Consider the following 20797-nt stretch of genomic DNA (forward strand, 5'->3'; position numbering starts at 1 on the left):
CTCCAAAAATTAGCTAAAGACAACTATACAAGAAACAATAACAATATGGGACCAACATCCTCTTCACGCTCGGGAGATTGTATCTGGAGCGTAGACAATACTACATTGGAGCACGAATATGGGGTTGACTCACCCTCCCCCTGCTTAGGACTGATATATGGAGCGTGAACAATATAATACAAGGGTTCAACATTAGGCAAGAACGGTATTTGAAACGTGGACAACACAAGATGGAATATTCAAGAACGGTATTTGAAACGCGGATAAGACAGATGGAAGTTAACATTGGATAAACCAAGAAAAGGAATGAATTTTAATAACTCTAACAGCAACCTCATGAGGTGAAAGATTGATCATCGCCCATCCATACCCTCAGACTCTCAACCGACATGTGACAAACCATTTCTGGGAATTAGGTTGTTCACATCTCGAACCTGTGATCTAGAAGTCATCAAAAGAGCAACCCTCCCATTGCTCTAACGCTCGCTCTTTCCTATATGTCTGCAATTTCGAAGTAATGTAACATAGTTCTATGTGCTGTTTACACTCTTTATGACAGCTTCAACCTCACATTGCCCCACAATAGAAAGACTGAAGCTCTCATCGATCTGTAAAGGCCCAACCCGCTAGTGATATTGTCTGCGGGGTCTAGACTCAGCACGGCTTTAAATCGTGATCGCTTTACTAGGGTGTAAGACCCACTCACTGAGTATACAAGATCAGGGTGTATAGAAACTTTACTCCACGAAACTTGGAAGCTAGAGTTTTAAAATGGTTTTGTAGAACTTAACCCAAAAACCTAACATAGATCCCAAAAAATACAAGACAGAATTACCAAGATTGCAGGTTTGACAGATAGAATGAAGGAGACTTTGCCAGGATGGATGCTGTGGAACTTAATGCAGCCTCGAATGAGTTGAGAGGAGTCGTCCTTAGAACCATGTTGAGGTGGAAAATTGTTGTCCCCGTTGAGTTGCACCTGCAGGAAAAGAAGATCCAACAAAGAAGCCACCTTCTTAGATACTTCTTCCCAATATAAATGTGTCTTTTGTGTACGCTCATCTCTTCCCCCATCTATCTTGTGTTCTTCACTATCGCCCTCCTACCCTGCCTGATAAAGATAGTGTAATACTCCTAAGCTGGACTTACGTGTACTCTCAGGCGATGGAACTATACATAGTTCGTTAATTATTACTGTTGAGTTCACCATTTAGCTTATGTTGTGCAATTCGTCCCTAGGAGTTAGTTATGACAACTCATCTGTTCATTCTTTAGGTGGTGGATGACATACAATTGCATGGCTTGCCCTTCAATGGATTCATCCTTAATTTTTGTCTTTCAAAATGGGTTGGTCTTGGATCTTTGCCCTTGGCACTCGAACGCCCTCAGCACTTGAACTTATATCTATCTAGAGGGATATAAGTTCTTTAAAGGAACAAGGCATAACTTGTGAGATATTATGATGCAAAAATATAAACTTAAGCCTCACGGAAAAATTATGTCTTGGAGAGGCAAAAATTGAAGGCAACACAAAACAGGAAGTGCAAATGACCCGGTGGGAAGGAGACTGCCGAGTTGGAAACGAAGAGAAACGCCATTAGTCTTTAAGCACAAGCACAGATAGTTTCAAACAAATTCATGATGTTTGTGGAGCAATTGCATTGGCGCCAAAGGCATCTTCACCAATTATATTTTGTAAACAAAGGCATCAACAAGTACATGATGTTTGCTAAAACTGTCTTGGACTAATGGATTGGCTTTCGATCTCATTTCTAAACAGGAGTTATTGCATTACTGAGTTTGTAACAGGACTATGATGCCAACAGAATATCACTATTTGGCAGAAAGCCAGACTACTTTATTCACACAAACGTTTCTAAGCACTGCTGATAGGGAAACAAATCTTTGCTCCAGCAACACAGCTGAACTTCTCCTGATTCCGATAAAGTTGTGAAGCTCTGTAAGCCTACCAACATTGCGACTTATCTGGTCTTTCAACCTGTTTGTCGACAAAGAAATTTTGCTTAGTTATTTATATTTAAAAGTACATGCGAGTGAAAAATGTTAAATAGATAAGACATTACTTTTGTCAATTACAGAATATAGAATGATTTAAAGGTGTTGAAAGGGTAGTTGAACACCAGAATACAAATAGTACCAAGTAAACAATTGCACAGGGAGCATAAGTTTTGGAACTGATGCACGTTAATACATCGGGAACCAAGATGATTGAAGAAGTTTATTGGAGTAACTGAGAAATGTAGTGTGCTTAAATTTGACAAAGCCCCTCAAAAAGTACTTTATAAACATTTTAAATTTAGTATGTTTATTTTGTTCCAAACCTCAGAACGAGAAGAAATTGGATGCATTATCAACTTCCTGGAAAGTGATAATTGTAACCTGATGAACTCAAATATGAGGCAGCATGCACACCTAGAGAGGCCACAGAAGTTTTCAGGATGATGAACTGATATACATACCAGCATGATGTCTTGGCTTAATGTGTTGAACCAGGTCTAGGTCATAAACTTGCAACAGGCATGTGATAGAATGTTGCACGAGAGATGTAACTCAGTTTCTCAGAATCCTTTAGTCTAAAATCCATTGCAACTACAGTCAGGTTTCTTCCACTTCGAACAATGGATGCGTTAACAATTACTTCGGCCTGTGAGTACCCCCAATCCAAAAAGAGAAATAAATTAGTGAAAAGGCAGGCTAAGTTTTGTACCTCAAGACATAAACATTGCAGAAAAATAGCTAATTTATCGTGTTAACAAATATATTTTTATACCACAGTAAACAAACTAGCATGGTTAAAACAAGAGAATTCCTCATGAAATCTGTGTTCCTACTATTTTGTGAAGAGCTGTGTTCCTACTTTGTAGGTCTAGGCCAATTCTGTGTTGTTCTCATTTTATTACTCCACATGGATTCACCATTTCTGCTGTGAAACAGAAAACATCTATGCAGTATTTACAAAACTGTAAGGATTCACACACTCAGCACTGTAGCATGTGAAAAGAAAAAGGAAGACCGCCCAAATCTTGACAGTAGTGCATTAACACACAGAATGCTGAGAAGACCAAAAAAATGCCTTAAAAGACTCACATTTTGAGTGGTACCAGAGAGATAAGATATGCTTAATTCTCCAAGAAAGAGCTCCTTATCCTTTCCCACAATAGTTCGGGCACAGGCAATTGCTACCCTTTCTGCTACAGCTCCGACCGCTCCTCCGTGCAGTGAACCATAGACATTCTGCAAGGAAATAAGTAAAATGATTTGTTCCAACACTCATTTCACCAGAAACAGCTATAAAGCGAAGAGAAAATAGTATACACTTGATGCAATTGAATACAATGCAACTTGGAAGTTGATAGTTCCTGAAAAAAAAATCTGCAGCACTGGACGATGTAGAAAGCACACACATGGATCGTGAAGAAGGTCGGATAGAGATGTCAAGTATAATACAACAACAAACCTAGTGTATTCCCACATAGTGGGGTTTGGGGAGGGTGAAATGTACGCAGTCCATACCACTACCTCCGGAGAAGGAGAAGTAGAGAGGTTGTTTCCAGTATACCCTCAAGACAAAGAATAATAATCAAAGTCGTAATAATGCATGAAACAAGAAGAAATAGCAGAAATAAGAGATGTCAAGTATAATAAACGATGGAAATGGTTCGACTCAATTCCTTTTCAGCTTGAATATCCTCCCCCCCCCCCCCCCCCCCCCCCTGTGCATTCATATTTGTATTTTTTTTTTGGCTGGCAATGCTATAAAGTACAGGTAATTCTTATATTTCTGACTCGGCACACTGAGTGGAATAAAATCAGTTGTTTCAATTCCAAGGTTAATGTGTAAAAGTCCATTTGATGGAATAGATCAAATAGACATTTCACAATTGAGAATACATCAAATCCATAACAATATCAACGTCCCGCTAAATAAATGCAGATGTCTGACATCTAAAATCCAAGTCCAGAGAATCTCAACTTCAACCATCTCCTTCAGTCTTACTTAAATATCCCTCAAAATGATATTTGTCCCCTAAACACTCCCTTTACACCTCCAACTATCCACAAAAAAGTGAAACAAAATGAGCCCAGATGCTTAGATATGCAGAATGTATTAATTTTTTCAAGCCATTGAATAGAAACCAACTTGTCCATGTAAGCAATGACTTCTCAGAGTTGCTCAAGCTTATGGAAAGACCTGGTATTCTAATATACCTTTTTGAGAAAACTGGGATCTCATTAACTTAAATCATCTTTCTGAATCTAACCTTCTAAATCAGGACACTGGCATAGTAATGTCAGCATATAATAGGTGCTGCTGCCCACCCACCACAAAATAAAACTTTTAGTTCTATCAATAACTGTTTTCCACGCTTAAATCAATCAAACAACCACACCTCAATCCCCTAAGTTTCCACACTTAGGGGACTTTTTTCTCCATAAATTTATGATCTAATAACAATATTTAGGAATTGAGGAACACGAAATTTCATCATCCTTCAATCAATTAATTAGGCCACAATCCAAAACTAGCTAGGATCAGTGGTATGAATCCTCTATGATCTATCCGCTCCATTGAGGTTAATGTCATTCCAATGCTGAAGAATAATTAGTCATTTTAAAACCAGTCATTTTAGGACAAATTGAGTTTTCTAATGATAGAGGTCCCTCTAAATTGCAAACTTATCTTACTAGACTAAAAGGCTCATGACAACAATGCGATCAAGGTATTATCACCTACATTGATTGTTTGTTTACACTCTGTTGTCTTCTAAAGCTAAGTAGTAGTATCCCAAAGCCTTTCAGTCCAATAAAACAAGAAAGCCATTCAAAATAATTCATCGTCAAATGACTCTCAAAACGCACAAAATGATACTCCTAGCAATAAACTTTTAGGATGAATAATAGTGAAATTCTTTTCCCTATTCAACCCAGGAATCTAAAAGGGATCTTTACCTGAATAGCCAGGCAAATTTAGAGTATTTACTTTTCTAGCTGGTATACATATATTATACACAATCATCCACAGAATGAAGGTGGCAGAAATGCGGATGTTGCGCTGGATGTGTGGACTGACCCGAGGGGATAGAGTTCGGAATGAGACTATCCGGGAGAAGGTTGGTGTGACTTCAGTGGAGTGTAAGATGCGGGAAGCACGATTGAGATGGTTCGGACACGTGAAGAGGAGGGGCATGGATGCCCCGGTCCGTAGATGTGAGAGGCTAGCGTTGGATGGTTTTAGACGGGGTAGGGGTAGACCGAAGAAGTACTGGGGTGAGGTGATTAGGCGGGACATGGAACAGTTACAGCTCACCGAGGACATGACCCTAGATAGGAAGGTCTGGAAGATGCGAATTACGGCAGAGGATTAGGGCCAGTTCGGGTCGCTAGTGTAGGGAATTAATTGGCGGGGGTGTACTCCTGTTATGATTCCGTATTCAATGTCCGTGTCCCGTGTTCCATGTTTATTACGAATATGTGTGCTTTCCTCTGCTTTATATTCCTGCATTCCTGCTTTACTCTGTTTTATATTCCTTATGGGTGCCGTATCTATGTTACGTCATCTGCTTCTGTGCTATCTATGTGTTTGTGTGATATCTCGTGACTTGAGCCGGGGGTCTTTCGGAAACAGCCTTTCTACTTCATCAGAGGTAGAGGTATGGACTGCGTACATCTTACCCCCCCCAGACCCCACTAAGTGGGAATACACTGGGTTTGTTGTTGTTGTATCCACATACTATACATGTGATGGTTATAGTTTAATCCATTTGGGTGGACAGCTATCTCAAAAAGGAGAAGGATCTCAAAAGCTTAAACAATATATAACACAAACATCTGGCATATTCCAAGAAAATGGGACCTCAAGAAAGACTGAAACTTTTCAACCAAATCACATACACGCAAACATCTAGCATATTCTAAGAAAATGGGACCTCAAGAAAGACTGAATCTTTTCAACCAAATAACATAAACGCAAACATCTAGCATATTCTAAGAAAATGGGAACCAAACAAAATTCAAGAAAGACTGAAGCTTTTCAACCAAATACTTCTTCTGATCACTTTTTATTGTCCACTATTCTAAAAATAGATTTTCACCTTCACTTATTACTTTTAATATATCTAGAAAAAGACAATTTTTTTTCATGTTTTACCCTTTTAACATTAATTACTTATTCTCCAAATCATTTATCAAAAACCTAAAACTAAACATCATTAATAGTATGGTAAAATAATCATGTCGCGTTGTTGGAAAAAACAAAATAATCCCACTCAGGATAATATCCACACAAATAGCAATAACAAGAGAGTAACAACTACACCAAATATTATAACAGGGTAAATAAAATATCCAATAGAGTAATACAATAATACTGATTACAACTTGGAGTATCAAAAGACTACTATTCTTTATAAACGAAACAACTATCCTTTTATTTCTCTTAACTCACTACAATATTACTCCCACACTATTATCTCACAGACTATAGAATATTTGTGGTTTACTCTCTTTTCTCTCTCAATTTTGGTGTACTAAAGAGAGGTGGAGCTGCCTCTATTTATAAGCAGAAAACCACCTCTATTTATAAGAAGAAAACAAACCTACGTTGATGTCATCAATAACATCAACACACTACTCTGCAAACCAAATTTGACAAGAAAACAAATTGCATGCAGTAATGTTGGACTAGCCAACAAAATTTGACAAACAAAAATGCAATAATTTTAGACTAATCTCTAGCCAACAGAATTTGACAAAGAATGCATGAATGATAGGGCTGGACCCCACAAATCTCTCCCTTAATTTTGATTTTTCTTCTTCATTTCAAGACTTGATCTCAATCTCTGAAAGTCTTCAAACTTGAGAGGCTTTGTGAAAATATCTGCAACTTGACCATGAGATTTCACGTTCTTGAGATCTAACTCTTTCTTGGCAATGCATTCTCTGATGAAGTGATACCTTGTATCTATGTGCTTACTTCGATCATGATATACTGGATTCTTGGAAAGAGCCTGTGCTGATTTGTTATCAACACAAATCATCATGGCTGCAGTCTGTGGTAAGTTAAGCTCCTTCAATAATCTTCTCAACTAAATGGCATGGCACGTACATGACGTTGCTGCCACATATTCAGCTTCGCAAGTTGAGAAAGTAACAATGGTCTGTTTCTTTGAACTCCAAGAAACAACACAATCACCCAACAAAAACACAAAACCTGATGTGCTTTTCCTGTCATCCGCATCTCCCGCATAATCGCTATCACAAAATCCCACAAGGTTAAAATCATCAGAAGAAGAATAAAATAGTCCAAGGTCTATCATACCTTTTAGGTAACGAAGAATTCTTCTAGTAACTTTCAAGTGAGTGGAGGTAGGAGATGAATCGACTTACAACTCCAACTGCAAAAAGTATATCTGGCCTCATACAAATCAAGTACCTCATACTTCCCACGAGACTTTTGAAAAGAGTGGAGTCCACTTTTTCACCATTATCAAACTTTGATAATTTTGTGCCACTTTCCATTAGGGTGTTCACACGATTTCAATCATGTTGAATTTCATCAAAATCTCCTTTGTATAGCTTCCCCCAACCTTTACCCCAAATCCCAACTACACACTTATACTTTGCGGGGGTTCTATGACCCCCTGAACTATTTTAAAGTGAAATTATTAACCCCCGAAAATTGACAACCAGTCATTTGGGATGTGGCGTGATGCACGCGCTGCCACGTCATTTTTTTATTATTTTACTCTAAAAAAAAATAATTATTTAACTTTATTATTTCCTTTCTTCTTCCCCATTTCCCATTTTACTCCATTTTCTTCTTCAACTCAATTTCATCTTCTTGGGTCAAAGATAGAATTCTTGGGGAAAAAAATGGCGAATTAATGAATTCTTGGGAAAGTCCCAAGATCAGGAAAATCGGATTAATGACAAGCGGGTCATTCATTCGAAAGTCCCTCTATCGAACACTAGTTTATTCTCCAATTAATGAATTCTTTAATGACGGACCTTGAGCAAAAAAAGAGAAAATCGGAGAAATGGGTTGGAAATTATATATAACATTGTGGGTTATGTTGAAATTATATATGGCATTGTGGAAATTCAAAGCTTTGAGCTCGCCATTAATGGCGGATCTTGAGCAAAAATAGAGAAAATCGGAGAAATGGTTTGGAAATTATATATGACATTGTGGGTTATGTCGAAAATTATATACGGCATTGTGGAAATTCAAAGCTTTGAGCTCGCCATTAATGGCGGATCTTGAGCAAAAAAAGAGAATCGGAGTTCTTGAATTTTTTCAAGGTTTTTGAATCGGAGTTCCTCATCTTCCTCATTCAAGAATTCATTAATCGGAGAAATCTTCTTGTTTCCTTAGTTCAAGTGTTTCTTGTTTTCGGTAATAACATTTTTCAAATTATCAGAAAATACCATTAATGAGTCCTCGCCATTAATGAGTGCAAGAAAGATGAGAAAATAAAATTGGAGATGAGGAAGATGAGGAACTCCATTAATAAGTTCTTGAATTTTTGTTCTAAAAAAAAAAAAAAGAAGACATGAGAAAATGAATAAGAAAAGTAATAATTAAAATTATTTGTATAAAAAATATTAAAAATAAAATTTTCATAAAAAAAATTCTTTCTCACTCTCTTTAAAGAGAGTGAAACACACTCTTGCCATGTCAACGTTCAGGGGATAATAATTCCACTTTAAAATAGTTCAGGGGTCATAGAACCCCCCGCAAAATATAAGTGTGTAGTTGGGATTTGGGGTAAAGGTTGGGGGTGCTTTTGACCATTTTCTCCTTGAGATATGAAGATGCCTTCCTCCATTTGCTTAACTTCTAGGCCCAAGTAATATGACATGAGACCTATGTCCGTCATCTCAAATTCAAAGGATATAGTTTTCTTGAAAGCTTCAAACAAACATGGATTATTACCCGTTAGAATAAGATCATCAACATAAAGACAAACAATCATAACATCTCCATTAGTATGAACTTTAATGTAAAGAGCATATTCATGGAGACAACAAGTAAACTCATTTTCTTGAAAATACTTGTCAATGCGACTATTCCACGCTCGTGGAGCTTGCTTCAATCCATATAAAGCTTTTTTCAATTTCAACACTTTATCTTCGTGATTCTTGACCACAAAGCCCAATTGTTGTTCAACATAGACTTCTTCAAGATATCCATTCAAAATGCAGACTTGACATCTAGTTGATGGATTTTCCACTTCATTTGTGCCGCCAAAGAGATCAGCAGACGTATCATCTCCATGCGGGCAACAGATGCATAGACTTCTTCATAGTCAATGCCATGTCTTTGCTTGTAGCCTTTAGCTACGAGTCTTGCCTTGTATCTCTCTACCTTTCCATGAGCATTCTTCTTTGTCTTGTATATCCATTTGACTCCAATTGCTTGATGATCTTTAAGAAGAGTTGTTAAGTTCTTTTTTATCGACTGAATTTCTTCCTCTATGGCTTGTCTCCACCTTTTGCCTGTAATAGCTTCATCAAAATTCATTAGTTCACTGTCAGCATAGAGACAACACAAAAAATCAAAATTAGTAACTTCTTCTGTCATCATAAAGTTCCTGGATACTCCTCATCCTCTGTAGCCTTTTACTTGAACTCTGATCTTGAGAAGAAGGAGATGCAACATTTTTTGATAGGGTTGCATCTTGTGCAGGTGCCATGGTATCCTGCTCTTCTTCATTTCCAAAGTATGGAAGAAAATCATATGTTCTTTCTTTCTGAGCCTCCTGGCCTTCTCAATTCCATGAAGCTTCTTCATCAAATTCAACATCAATTCCATGTTGTTGCTTGGATTGTATAACTTGTAGCCTTTTGAACTAGAGAATCACGAAGATGAAGTGTTGAAATTGAAAAAAGCTTTATATAGATTGAAGAAAGCTCCACGAGCGTGGAATAGTCGCATTGACAAGTATTTTAACCCTTTTTTGACTCCCACCTTACTAAAATATCGCTCACTATAATTTTTCTCTCACAAACTATTTTTATCAGTCTGTGGAATACCTCACTGCTCTCCATTGTTTTTCTCTCTTGTTTTGGTGTATAGAACAAATGAGCTGAGGTGCTCCTTTTATGGCATAAATTTTGTACCTATCGTATGTAGTGACTTCATTCAACATTGCTTCATTTTCAATAATGGCACTTGAGATCTACCTCTTTCTTGGCAATGCATTCTCTGATGAAGTGATACCTTGTATCTATGTGCTTACTTCGATCGTGATATACTGAATTCTTGGAAAAAGCCTGTGCTGACTTGTTATCAACACAGAGCATCGTTGCTGCAGTCTGTGGTAAGTTAAGCTCCTTCAATAATCTTCTCAACCAAATGGCATGGCACATACATGACGTTGCTATCACATATTCAGCTTCGCACGTTGAGAGAGTAACAATGATTTGTTTATTTGAGCTCCAAGATACAACACAATCACCCAAGAAAAACACAAACATGATGTGTTTTTCCTATCATCCACATCTCCAGCATAATCGCTATCACAAAATCCCACAAGGTTAAAATCATTAGAAGAAGAATAAAATAGTCCAAGGTCTATCGTACCTTTTAGGTAACGAAGAATTCTTCTAGCAACTTTCAAGTGAGTGGAGGTAGGAGCTTCCATGAATCGACTTACTACTCCAACTGCAAAAAGTATATCTGGTCTCATACAGGTCAAGTACCTCAGACTTCCCACGAGACTTTTGAAAAGAGTGGAGTCCACTTTTTCACTATTATCAAACTTTGATGATTTTGTTCCACTTTCCATTGGGGTGTTCACAGGATTGCAATCAAATATGTTGAATTTCTTCAAAATCTCCTCTGTATTGCTTTCTTGAGATATGAAGATGTTTTCCTCCATTTGCTTAACTTTTAGGCCCAAGTAATATGACATGTGACCTATGTCCGTCATCTCAAATTCAAACCTATGTCCACTGTCTTTCCAGTAAACCCATCTTACAAAAGAAAATTATGAAAAATGGTGCCTACAGATGAAAGTCATTCTTGGTTTTCAAGATGTTTGGGACATTGTAGACAAAGGGTATACAAAACCCGCCAATAAGAAGACTCTCAAAATGAAAAAGATGTCTTGATTAAGACAAGGAAGAAAGATCAACAGGCCCTCACTCTCATCCACCAATGTCTGGATGATGGTATGTTTGAAAAGGTCGTTGATGCAACCACCTCGAAGGAAGCTTGGGAGATTTTACAAAATTCTCTCCAAGGAGTTATAAGGTAAATAAGGTAAAACTATAAACTCTAAGGGCTGATTTTGAAGTTTTAAAAATGAAAGAATCCAAATCCATTTTGGATTTTTGTTCAAGAGTGATGGCAGTTGTGAATCAACTAAGAAGGTACGAGGAGGAAGTAGATGATGTGCGTGTGATAGAAAAGATCCTTCTCTCTTTAACACCCAAATTTGATTATGTGGTGTGTGCTATTGAGGAGTCTAAGGATTTAGACTCTATGACAGTATTGCAATTGGAAGGTTCTTTACAAGCCACGAAGAAAAAATGAAAAGAAGAAAAGAAGAGCTACTGGAGCAACTTCTTAAAACTCAGGCATCCTTCAAAGATTTTGGAGGTGAGAAAAGTTACAAAGGAAATGGACAATGGCAAGGCCGTGGCTGCCGTGGAGGTCGTGGAAGAGGAAGGAGTTGTATCAATAAATTCAACAATGAAGATAAAAACCATCAAACATTCAGAGGTCGTGGTCGTGGACAACAAGGAGGAAGAGGACGTGGAGCTTATCAAGGTACTAATGAAATGAGGTATGACAAATCTAAAATTAAATGCTAAAACTGTCATAAATTTGGACATTACTCTTGGGAATGTCGTAGTAATGTTGAAGAAAACGCTAACCTTGATGACAATAACAAAGAAGAAGATGAGTCAACATTATTAATGGCACTCACAGAAGATGATACAGATTATTACAGTTCATGATATCTTGATAATGGAGCAAGTAATCATGTGTGGATACGAAGACAAGTTTGTGTAGATCAAGAAGACGATGAGAGGTAATGTGTCTTTTGGAGATACCTCAAAGATTCAAATTGAAGGTATAGGTACTATTTTGATATCCTGTAAAAATAGTGATCACAAATTGATCAATGAGGTTTACAATGTGCCAAAAATTAAAAGTAATATTTTGAGTTTGGGCCAACTTCTTGAAAAAGGATATGATATTCATATGAAAAATATGTATCTTTGGCTTAGAGATTCAAGTAATAATTTAATTGCCAAAGTGCATATGGCAAAAAATAGATTATTTCCTTTGAATCTTAAGACCATTAATGCAAAGTGTTTGAAGCCTAATGTGCAAGATCAGCCATGGTGTTGGCACATGCGATTTGGACATTTGGACTTTGAAGCCCTCAAATCAATGGGAGACAAGAACATGGTTGATGGAATTCCATCAATCAATCATCCCAATCAACTGTGTGAAGCTTGTCTTCTTGGAAAACATGCAAGGATGAGTTTTCCAAAAGAAACCACGTCAAGGGAAATTAATCCACTTCAGCTTGTTCACACCGATGTGTGTGGTCCAATCGATCCACCTTCTTTTCGTAAATGTAAATATTTCTTACTCTTTATTGATGATTTCAATAGAAAGACTTGGATATATTTCTTGAAGCAAAAATCAGAAGCTTTTGTTGCCTTTAAAAATTTCAAAGCACTTGTAGAAAAGGAGAGCGGCTATGAAATAAAAGTCGTCCGATAGAAGAGGCGAATTCACTTCAAAAGAATTAATGACTTTTGTCAGTCTCATGGAATTCGTCGCCCTCTAACGGTACTTTACTCGCCCCAACAAAATAGAGTTGCAGAAAGAAAGAATAGAACAATTTTTAATACGGCAAGATGTATGTTGAAAGCTAAAAATATGCCAAAAGGATTTTGGGCCGAGGCTGTTTCATGTGCAGTTTATTTAAGCAACAGGTCTCCAACAAGAAATGTGAAAGATCAAACACCTCAAGAAGCATGGAGCGGAAGAAAGCCGAGTGTCGAGCACTTGAGAAATTTTGGGAGTCATAGCCTATGCTCATGTTCCATATCAAAGGAGAGCTAAACTTGATGATCGAAGCGTCAGGTATGTGTTAATTGGGTATGACACTAGTTCAAAAGGCTACAAGTTATACAATCCAAGCAACAAAAAAGTGGTGCTTAGTCGTGATGTTGAATTTGATGAAGAAGCGTCATGGAATTGGGAAGGCCAGGAGGCTCAAAAAGAAAGAACATATGATTTTCTTCCATACTTCGGAGATGAAGAGCAGGATACCATGGCACCTGCACAGGATGCAACCCTACCAAAAAATGTTGCATCTCCTTCTTCTCAAGATCAGAGTTCAAGTGAAAGGCCACAGAGGATGAGGAGCATCCAGGAACTCTATGATGACACAGAAGAAGTTACTAATTTTGATTTTTTGTGTTGTCTCTATGCTGACAGTGAACCAATGAATTTTGATGAAGCTGTTACAGACAAAAGGTGGAGACAAGCCATGGAGGAAGAAATTCAGTCGATAAAAAAGAACAACACTTGGGAGTTAACAACTCCTCCTAAAGATCATCAAGCAATTGGAGTCAAATGGGAATACAAGGCAAAGAAGAATGCTCATGGAAAGGTAGAGAGATACAAGGCAAGACTCGTAGCTAAAGGCTACAAGCAAAGACAAGGCATTGACTATGAAGAAGTCTATGCACTTGATGCCCGCATAGAGACAATACATCTGCTGATCTTTTTGGTGGTACAAATGAAGTGGAAAATCCATCAACTAGATGTCAAGTCGGCATTTTTCAATGGATAGCTAGAAGAAGAAGCCTATGTTGAACAACCATTGGACTTTGTGGTCAAGAATCACGAAGATAAAGTGTTGAAATTGAGAAAAACTTTATATGGATTTAAGCAAGCTCCACAAGCGTGGAACAGTCGCAATATCAAGTATTTTCAAGAAAATGGGTTTACTCGTTGTCTCCATGAATATGCTCTCTACATTAAAGTTCATACTAATGGAGATGTTATGATTGTTTGTCTTTATGTTGATGATCTTATTCTGAAGGGTAATAATCCATGTTTGTTTGAAGCTTTCAAGAAAACTATGTCCCTTGAATTTGAGATGACGGCCATAGGTCTCATGTCATATTACTTGGGCCTAGAAGTTGAGCAAATAGAGAAAGGCATCTTCATATCTCAAAAAACCTATACAAAGGAGATTTTGAAGAAATTCAACATATTTGATTGCAATCCTGTGAACACCCCAATGGAAAGTGGAACAAAATTATCAAAGTTTGATAATAGTGAAAAAGTAGACTCCACTCATTTCAAAAGTCTCGTGGGAAGTCTGAGGTACTTGACCTGTACGAGACCAGATATACTTTTTGCAGTTGGAGTTGTAAGTCGATTCATGGAAGCTCCTACCTCCACTCACTTGAAAATTACTAGAAGAATTCTTCGTTACCTAAAAGGTAAGGTAGACCTTGGACTATTTTATTCTTCTTCTGATGATTTTAACCTTGTGGGATTTTGTGATAGCGATTATGCGGGAGATATGAATGATAGAAAAAGCACATCAGGTTTTGTGTTTTTCTTGGGTGATTGTGTTGTTTCTAGGAGTTCAAAGAAACAAATCATTGTTACTCTCTCAACGTGCGAAGCTGAATATGTGGCAGCAACGTTATGTACGTGCCATGCCATTTGGTTGAGAAGATTATTGAAGGAGCTTAACTTACCACAGACTGCAGCCACGATGATTTGTGTTGATAACAAGTCAGCACATGCTCTTTCCAAGAATCCAATATATCATGATCGAAATAAGCACATAGATACAAGGTATCATTCATCAGAGAAATTACCAAGAAAGAGGTAGATCTCAAGTACGTGAAATCCCATGATCAAGTAACAGATATTTTCACAAAGCCTTTCAAGTTTGAAGACTTTCAGAGATTGAGATCAAGTCTTGGAATGAAGAAGAAAAATAAAAATTAAGGGAGAGATTTGTGGGGTCCAGCCCCATTATTCATGCATTCTTTGTCAAATTCTGTTGGTTAAAGATTAGTCTAAAATTACTGAATTTTTGTTTGTTAAATTTTGTTGGCTAGTCCAACATTACTGCATGCAATTTGTTTTCTTATCAAATTTGGTTGGCAGAGTAGTGTGTTGATGTCATTGATAACATCAATGCAGGTTTGTTTTCTACTTACAACTAGAGATAGCTCCACCTCTCTTCAGTACACCAAAATTGAGAGAGCAATAGAGAGAATAAAAGTAATCCGCAGATATTTTATAGTCTGTGAGTTGTGAGAAATAAAAGGAGTGTTGTTTCGTTTATAAAGAGTAGTAGTCTTTTGACACTGTCAAGTTGTAATCAGTATTATTATATTACTCCATTGGGTATTTTATTTACCCGCTATAATATTTGGTGTCGTTGTTACTCTCTTGTTATTGCTATTTGTGTGGATATATTATCCTGGGCGAGATTATTTTGCTTTTCCCAACAATTTCCTGTACCAAATCCAAATATGACATAGTAAAAGTGAATGGAGGCGGCAATCACACAAACATCCGGCAAATTCCAAGAAAGTGGAAACCAAACAAAATTTAAAAAGACTCGATCTTTCAACCAAAAAACACATTATAACAAAAAACCAACATTAAAAACTCAATAATTTACCATGATAGGAGGCTTGACAGAGATAATACAAGAAATCTTGCCAGGGTGGATGTGTTGGACCTTGAGGTAACCACGTGTGAGTTCAGAAAAAGAGTCTTTGGTTTCATATTGGTCAGGAAAGTCAAAATTGAAAACCCCCACGCTGTTAAGTAATCCATTCATCTTAGAAATTGAATCTGCAGACAATTTTTCGGAGATCACTGTGTTTTTGCTCTCTACATTTTCAGCCATTTCTTTGTTTGATTTCTAGTACTGTTGTTGTTGGGAGAGCAATTTTAGGTGAGAAGAATATCAATATAATCCATTTAATATGGGGTAGCTCTAATTTGGTACTTCTATATATAACCATGGGCATTAGTAGCCCTTTAAGTTTGGTACGTTGATCGGTTTTAGTCCAAGGCTCCCAGAATCTTCATTCCATTACAGTTACAATAGTTTGGTAGAATGTATAAGACTAATGCCGGCATTAATAATATTGCTAGTTTTATGTTGATATTATTTCTTATGTAGTGTTTGATTAGGTATATAAAAAATAATATATATTACATAACATCCTTCACAAATACTGCAGAAATGATGTGGAAAAAGATTTTAACGGATAATTGTATCTTTAATCATGCTCTGCTAATGCATTCATTAAAATCCTCGACATTACTAATATCATGATTTGTCATGTTTTACAAAATACAAATAGAGTGTTGCATTAATTATACAAAAATTGAAAAAATGTGTATTCCTTTTGTTCCTGAATAAATGCATCTTTTAGATCTGTCAAACCCCATAATAAACTACTTGCTGGAAAATTTTTAGAAAATAAAATGTATTTTTATCAATTTAATCCTAAATTAAGTTTATGTCACTTTTCAAATTAACATTGATTAGATTTAAAAAAAAGAGTTAGACATTAATGGTGCAAGGATAAACTAGGAAGATTATGATTAAAATATTTATTTAAAAACATAATCAAAGACAAAACATGTACTTACTTTCTTCGTTCCAAATTAATTGACATGTTTTTTAAAAATATTTATTTTAATTTAGTTATTTATAAAATCAAGAGAATATTATTATGTTTTTATAATATTATTCATATCATTAAATGACTTAATAAAGTGTATCTGCTTAAATTTATATTTTCAGAGTATAATTAATTCCTAATAATTTTTTTCTTAAAAAAAGTATCAAATTTATAAGAATAAACTATTTTAAAATGAAGGAAGTAATAAATAATATACAAAATTAAATGCATAATTAATCTTCCTAATCCACCCTACCAAAGCTAACTTTCTGAAAAATCGAAATCTTGATTTTGTTGAATTTTTTGGTTTCAAAACTTTTAGATTGAATTTGGGATGTAGGACTTTTTCTGAAAGTCTAAAGCTTTATGTCTGAAAAGGAAGGTAAATTAGTCAAATTATAATTTTTTTTCTATTAATAATAAACAAGTTAAAAATTTAAAATAAAAGAGTTAGAACAAATATTAAGCCACAAAAAGATATTCATAATCCTAGTCCCAGCACCACAAGATCCGGATTCCGGAGTTATATCATTGGAGGAACTAGGATGCATGACCATAGTCCATATATATCTTCCTCGTAATTTTATCGAAAGTTTTACTTCTTCTACAAGATTTTAAGTGCTTATATCTACACCAACAAACAAAGATTATTTTCTTTTAACAAAGATGAAAAATATCAAAATCAATACTCTTCTTCTTTTTTTGTCTACCAATTTCTTGTAGGATTCAATACTACATGATAATAGTTTTCATTTTGTTAATACTTTTTTCATTCGATTGTATTCATCACAAAAATGACACGTTTATTAAGAAATAATAATTGATAATAAAGTTTTTTAATATTGCTCTTATTAATAATTGTGTCATGTTATTTAAGTAAAGCCAAATTTCAATATTAGTGAAATAATTATTTTAATGATACCAAATTGGCTTAAACGTATAGCAGCCTTCCATTGGTTTTTTTGGATTGAATTCCAACAAAAATTAATTTTCAAATTAAAATATTTCAAATCAAAACAGTCCATGTTAAGAACAATATTTCAAAGATATTCATAAACTTTTTTAAAAATAATATCTCAAATCAAAATACTCCAATATTATAGGAGTATTTTTTTTTATAGATTAACGAATGGTATAAATATTTTATCAATTCTCACACAATTAATTTGATTTTTGGAGACTTCAAAAAATCTTAAAACGTTATGCCAAATAAAAATAAAAATTAAATTAAAAAATTTATGAATAGTGATTACATGACAATGTATAGGATCACGTCTATCAAGAATAAAAGATACGGTAAAAAAACAAAAAGACACACCAACAAGCCCAAACCTTCTGCTCCTACAAATATCAAACATTGTGACACACAACGTAGTATCATCTATGATGATGATACATCTAGCAATCAGACAAACATCTGGCGTATTCCAAGAAAGTGGGAACCAAACAAAATTAAAAAAAAAAGGACTCAAATCTTTTCAACCAAATAACACATTATAACAAAACCCTAACAGTAAGAACTCAATAATTTACCAAGATAGGAGGCTTGACAGAGATAATACAAGAAATCTTGCCAGGGTGGATGTGTTGGACCTTGAGGAAGCCACGTGTGAGTTCAGAAAAAGAGTCTTTGGTTTCATATTGGTCAGGAAAGTCAAAGTTGAAAACCCCTATGCTTTTAAGGAATCCATTCGTCTTAGAAATTGAATCTGCAGACAATTTTTCGGAGATAACTGTGTTTTTGCTCTCTACATGTTCAGCCATTTCTTTGTTTTCCAGTGCTGTTGTTGTTGGGAGAGCAATCTTTAATGTGAGAAGAATACCAATATAGTCCTTTAAATATAGGGGTAGCTCTAATTTGGTGCCTCTGTATATATAACCATGGGCATTACTAGCCCTTTAAGTTTGCTAAGTTGATCGGATTTAGTCCAAGGCTCACAGTTCATTCCATAACAACTAGGGTAGCTTGGTAGAATAACGACTGTATTAATAATATTGTTAGTTTTATGTTGACATTATTTTTTAGGTAGTATTTTGATGAGGTGTGTTGAAAATAATATATATTGCATAATATTCTTCACAAATATCATAGAAAGAATGTGGAAAAAGAATTTTAAGGGATAATTGTGTGTTTAATCATACTCTATGCATTAAAATCTTTTATATTGCTGATATCATAATTTTTCATGTTATACATAGCATAATACGAAATAGAGTGTTGCATTGATTATATATAGATTGAAAAAGTGTATACTTCTTCTATTCCTAAATAAGTGCATGTTTTAGATTTGTTATAACCCTATAATAAACTACAAACTCCTAGAAAATTTCTAGAAAATTAAATGTATTCTTACCAACTTTCCCCTAAATAAAATTTATACCACTTTACGTTGACATTGATTAGATTTAAAATAAAAGAGTTAAATATTAATAATGTAAGGATATATTAGGAAGATTACGGTAAAAATATTTATTTAGAAACATAATCAAAAGACAATACATGCATTTACCCTCTTCATTTTGAATTAGTTGACACTCTTTCTAAAAATATTTATTTATAAGTTATTCCTTTTATGAAAATAAGAAAATATTATTATGTTCTTTCAATATTACTCATATCACTGAATGACTAAATAAAGTTTATTTGTTCAAATTTGTATTTTCAAAATATAATTAAGACCTATTAAATTTTTTGTTAAGGGTAGTGTCAAGTCAACAAGATCAACTATTTTGAAACGTAGAGTCGAAGTAATAAATAATATATAAAATTAAATAAATGCATTATTTTTTTCTATTGCAACCTACCGAAGCTTTGAAAAAAATCAAAACCTAGATTTTGTTGAATTTTTGGTTGGGATTTTCAAGTTTTATTTTCAAACTTTTAGATTGAATTTTATATTTAGGACTTTTTCTGAAAATTTAAAATCTTTATGTCTTAAAATTAAGGTAAATTAATCAAATTATAATTTTTTTCTATTAATAATAAGCAAGTTAAAAATTAAAATAAAAGAGGTAGACTAATTTTAAACCACAAAAGAGATTTATAGTTCTACCACCACAAGATTCTGAGTTACCGTTGCACTAGCCAGGATGCATTTATATTAAAAGATAAGACAATTCATTCGCACTTCTAACATATTATTATATAAAGTACATAATTCTACGATGAATTTATAATATTTCAACACCAATACATTGTCAAACACATTTGAATTCATTAATTACATTATCTTAATTAACGTCAACATTCGTCTAAATTCATATGCAAATTTAATAAGTTGAACAATATCAAAAAGACAAAATGACCTTCTGAACCCCTGTACTATGTCGGTTTTGTAAGTTGGACACTTCTACTTACATGTTTATCATCTGGACCCTTGACCCATCAAAAAATAATATTTTGCACCCTTTGACCGTTGACCTTGCCTATGTGGCAAGGTCATGGTGACTAAGACAAAGAGAGTGTAGCCACTCGCCTGGGGGTGCGAGTGGGGGTCAATTTTTGGCCAATTTTACATAAAATTATTTAAAAAAATTAATAATTTATTTTTTAAAAAAAAAGGGTTCTTTTTTTCCCTCAATCTTTTTAAATTTTAAAATTTTTTAAAAAATTTAAACATAATTTAAAAATATTTAAAAAAACAAATAAAAAAGGTCCTTTTTTTTCCTTCATATTTTTTAATATAAAAATATTTTTAAAAATTTTAAAAAAATAAAAGATAAAATGACCTTTTGGTTCCTGTACTATGTCGGTTTTATAAGTTGGACACTTCTATTTACATGTTTGTCATCTGGACCTTTGAACCCCTCAAAAAGCAACATTTTGCACCTTTTGACTGTTGATGTGGCAAGGTCATGGTGACTAGGACAAAGAGAGTGTAGCCACTCGTCTGGGTGCGAGTGGGGTCAGTTTTTGGCCAATTTTACATTAAAATAATTAAAAAATATTAAAATTTTAAAAATAAAATAAAAAGGGGTCCTTTTTTTTCCTCAATCTTTTTAAATTTAAAAATATTTTTAAAAATTTAAAAATAATTTTAAAATATTTTAAATTTTTTTATTTTTTAAA

At 34.8% G+C, this 20797-nt stretch overlaps 1 protein-coding gene across 3 annotated transcripts; it reads right to left on the reverse strand.

Moving 5' to 3' along the window:
* Window positions 1–1661: 1661 nt before the first annotated feature.
* On the reverse strand, window positions 1662–18697 carry LOC107873321 (acyl-coenzyme A thioesterase 13). 3 transcript variants are annotated; one of them, XM_047396103.1, is made up of 4 exons: window positions 18322–18697; window positions 3109–3255; window positions 2481–2665; window positions 1662–1999 (listed from the first exon to the last, which is right to left on the reverse strand). In XM_047396103.1, exons 1-3 carry the CDS (start codon window positions 18490–18492, stop codon window positions 2522–2524), a joined length of 462 nt encoding a protein of 153 aa, XP_047252059.1. In that variant the 5' UTR covers window positions 18493–18697; the 3' UTR covers window positions 1662–1999; window positions 2481–2521. The 3 variants fall into 3 exon arrangements, with proteins under 3 accessions (XP_047252059.1, XP_016575621.1, XP_016575613.1); XM_016720135.2 differs by having other exon boundaries at window positions 18262–18686; XM_016720127.2 differs by lacking the exon at window positions 18322–18697 and adding an exon at window positions 15711–16044.
* Between the last annotated feature and the right edge of the window lie 2100 nt (window positions 18698–20797).

The sequence above is a fragment of the Capsicum annuum genome, chromosome 1 (assembly GCF_002878395.1).
Source record: "Capsicum annuum cultivar UCD-10X-F1 chromosome 1, UCD10Xv1.1, whole genome shotgun sequence".
Taxonomy (NCBI): domain Eukaryota; kingdom Viridiplantae; phylum Streptophyta; class Magnoliopsida; order Solanales; family Solanaceae; genus Capsicum; species Capsicum annuum.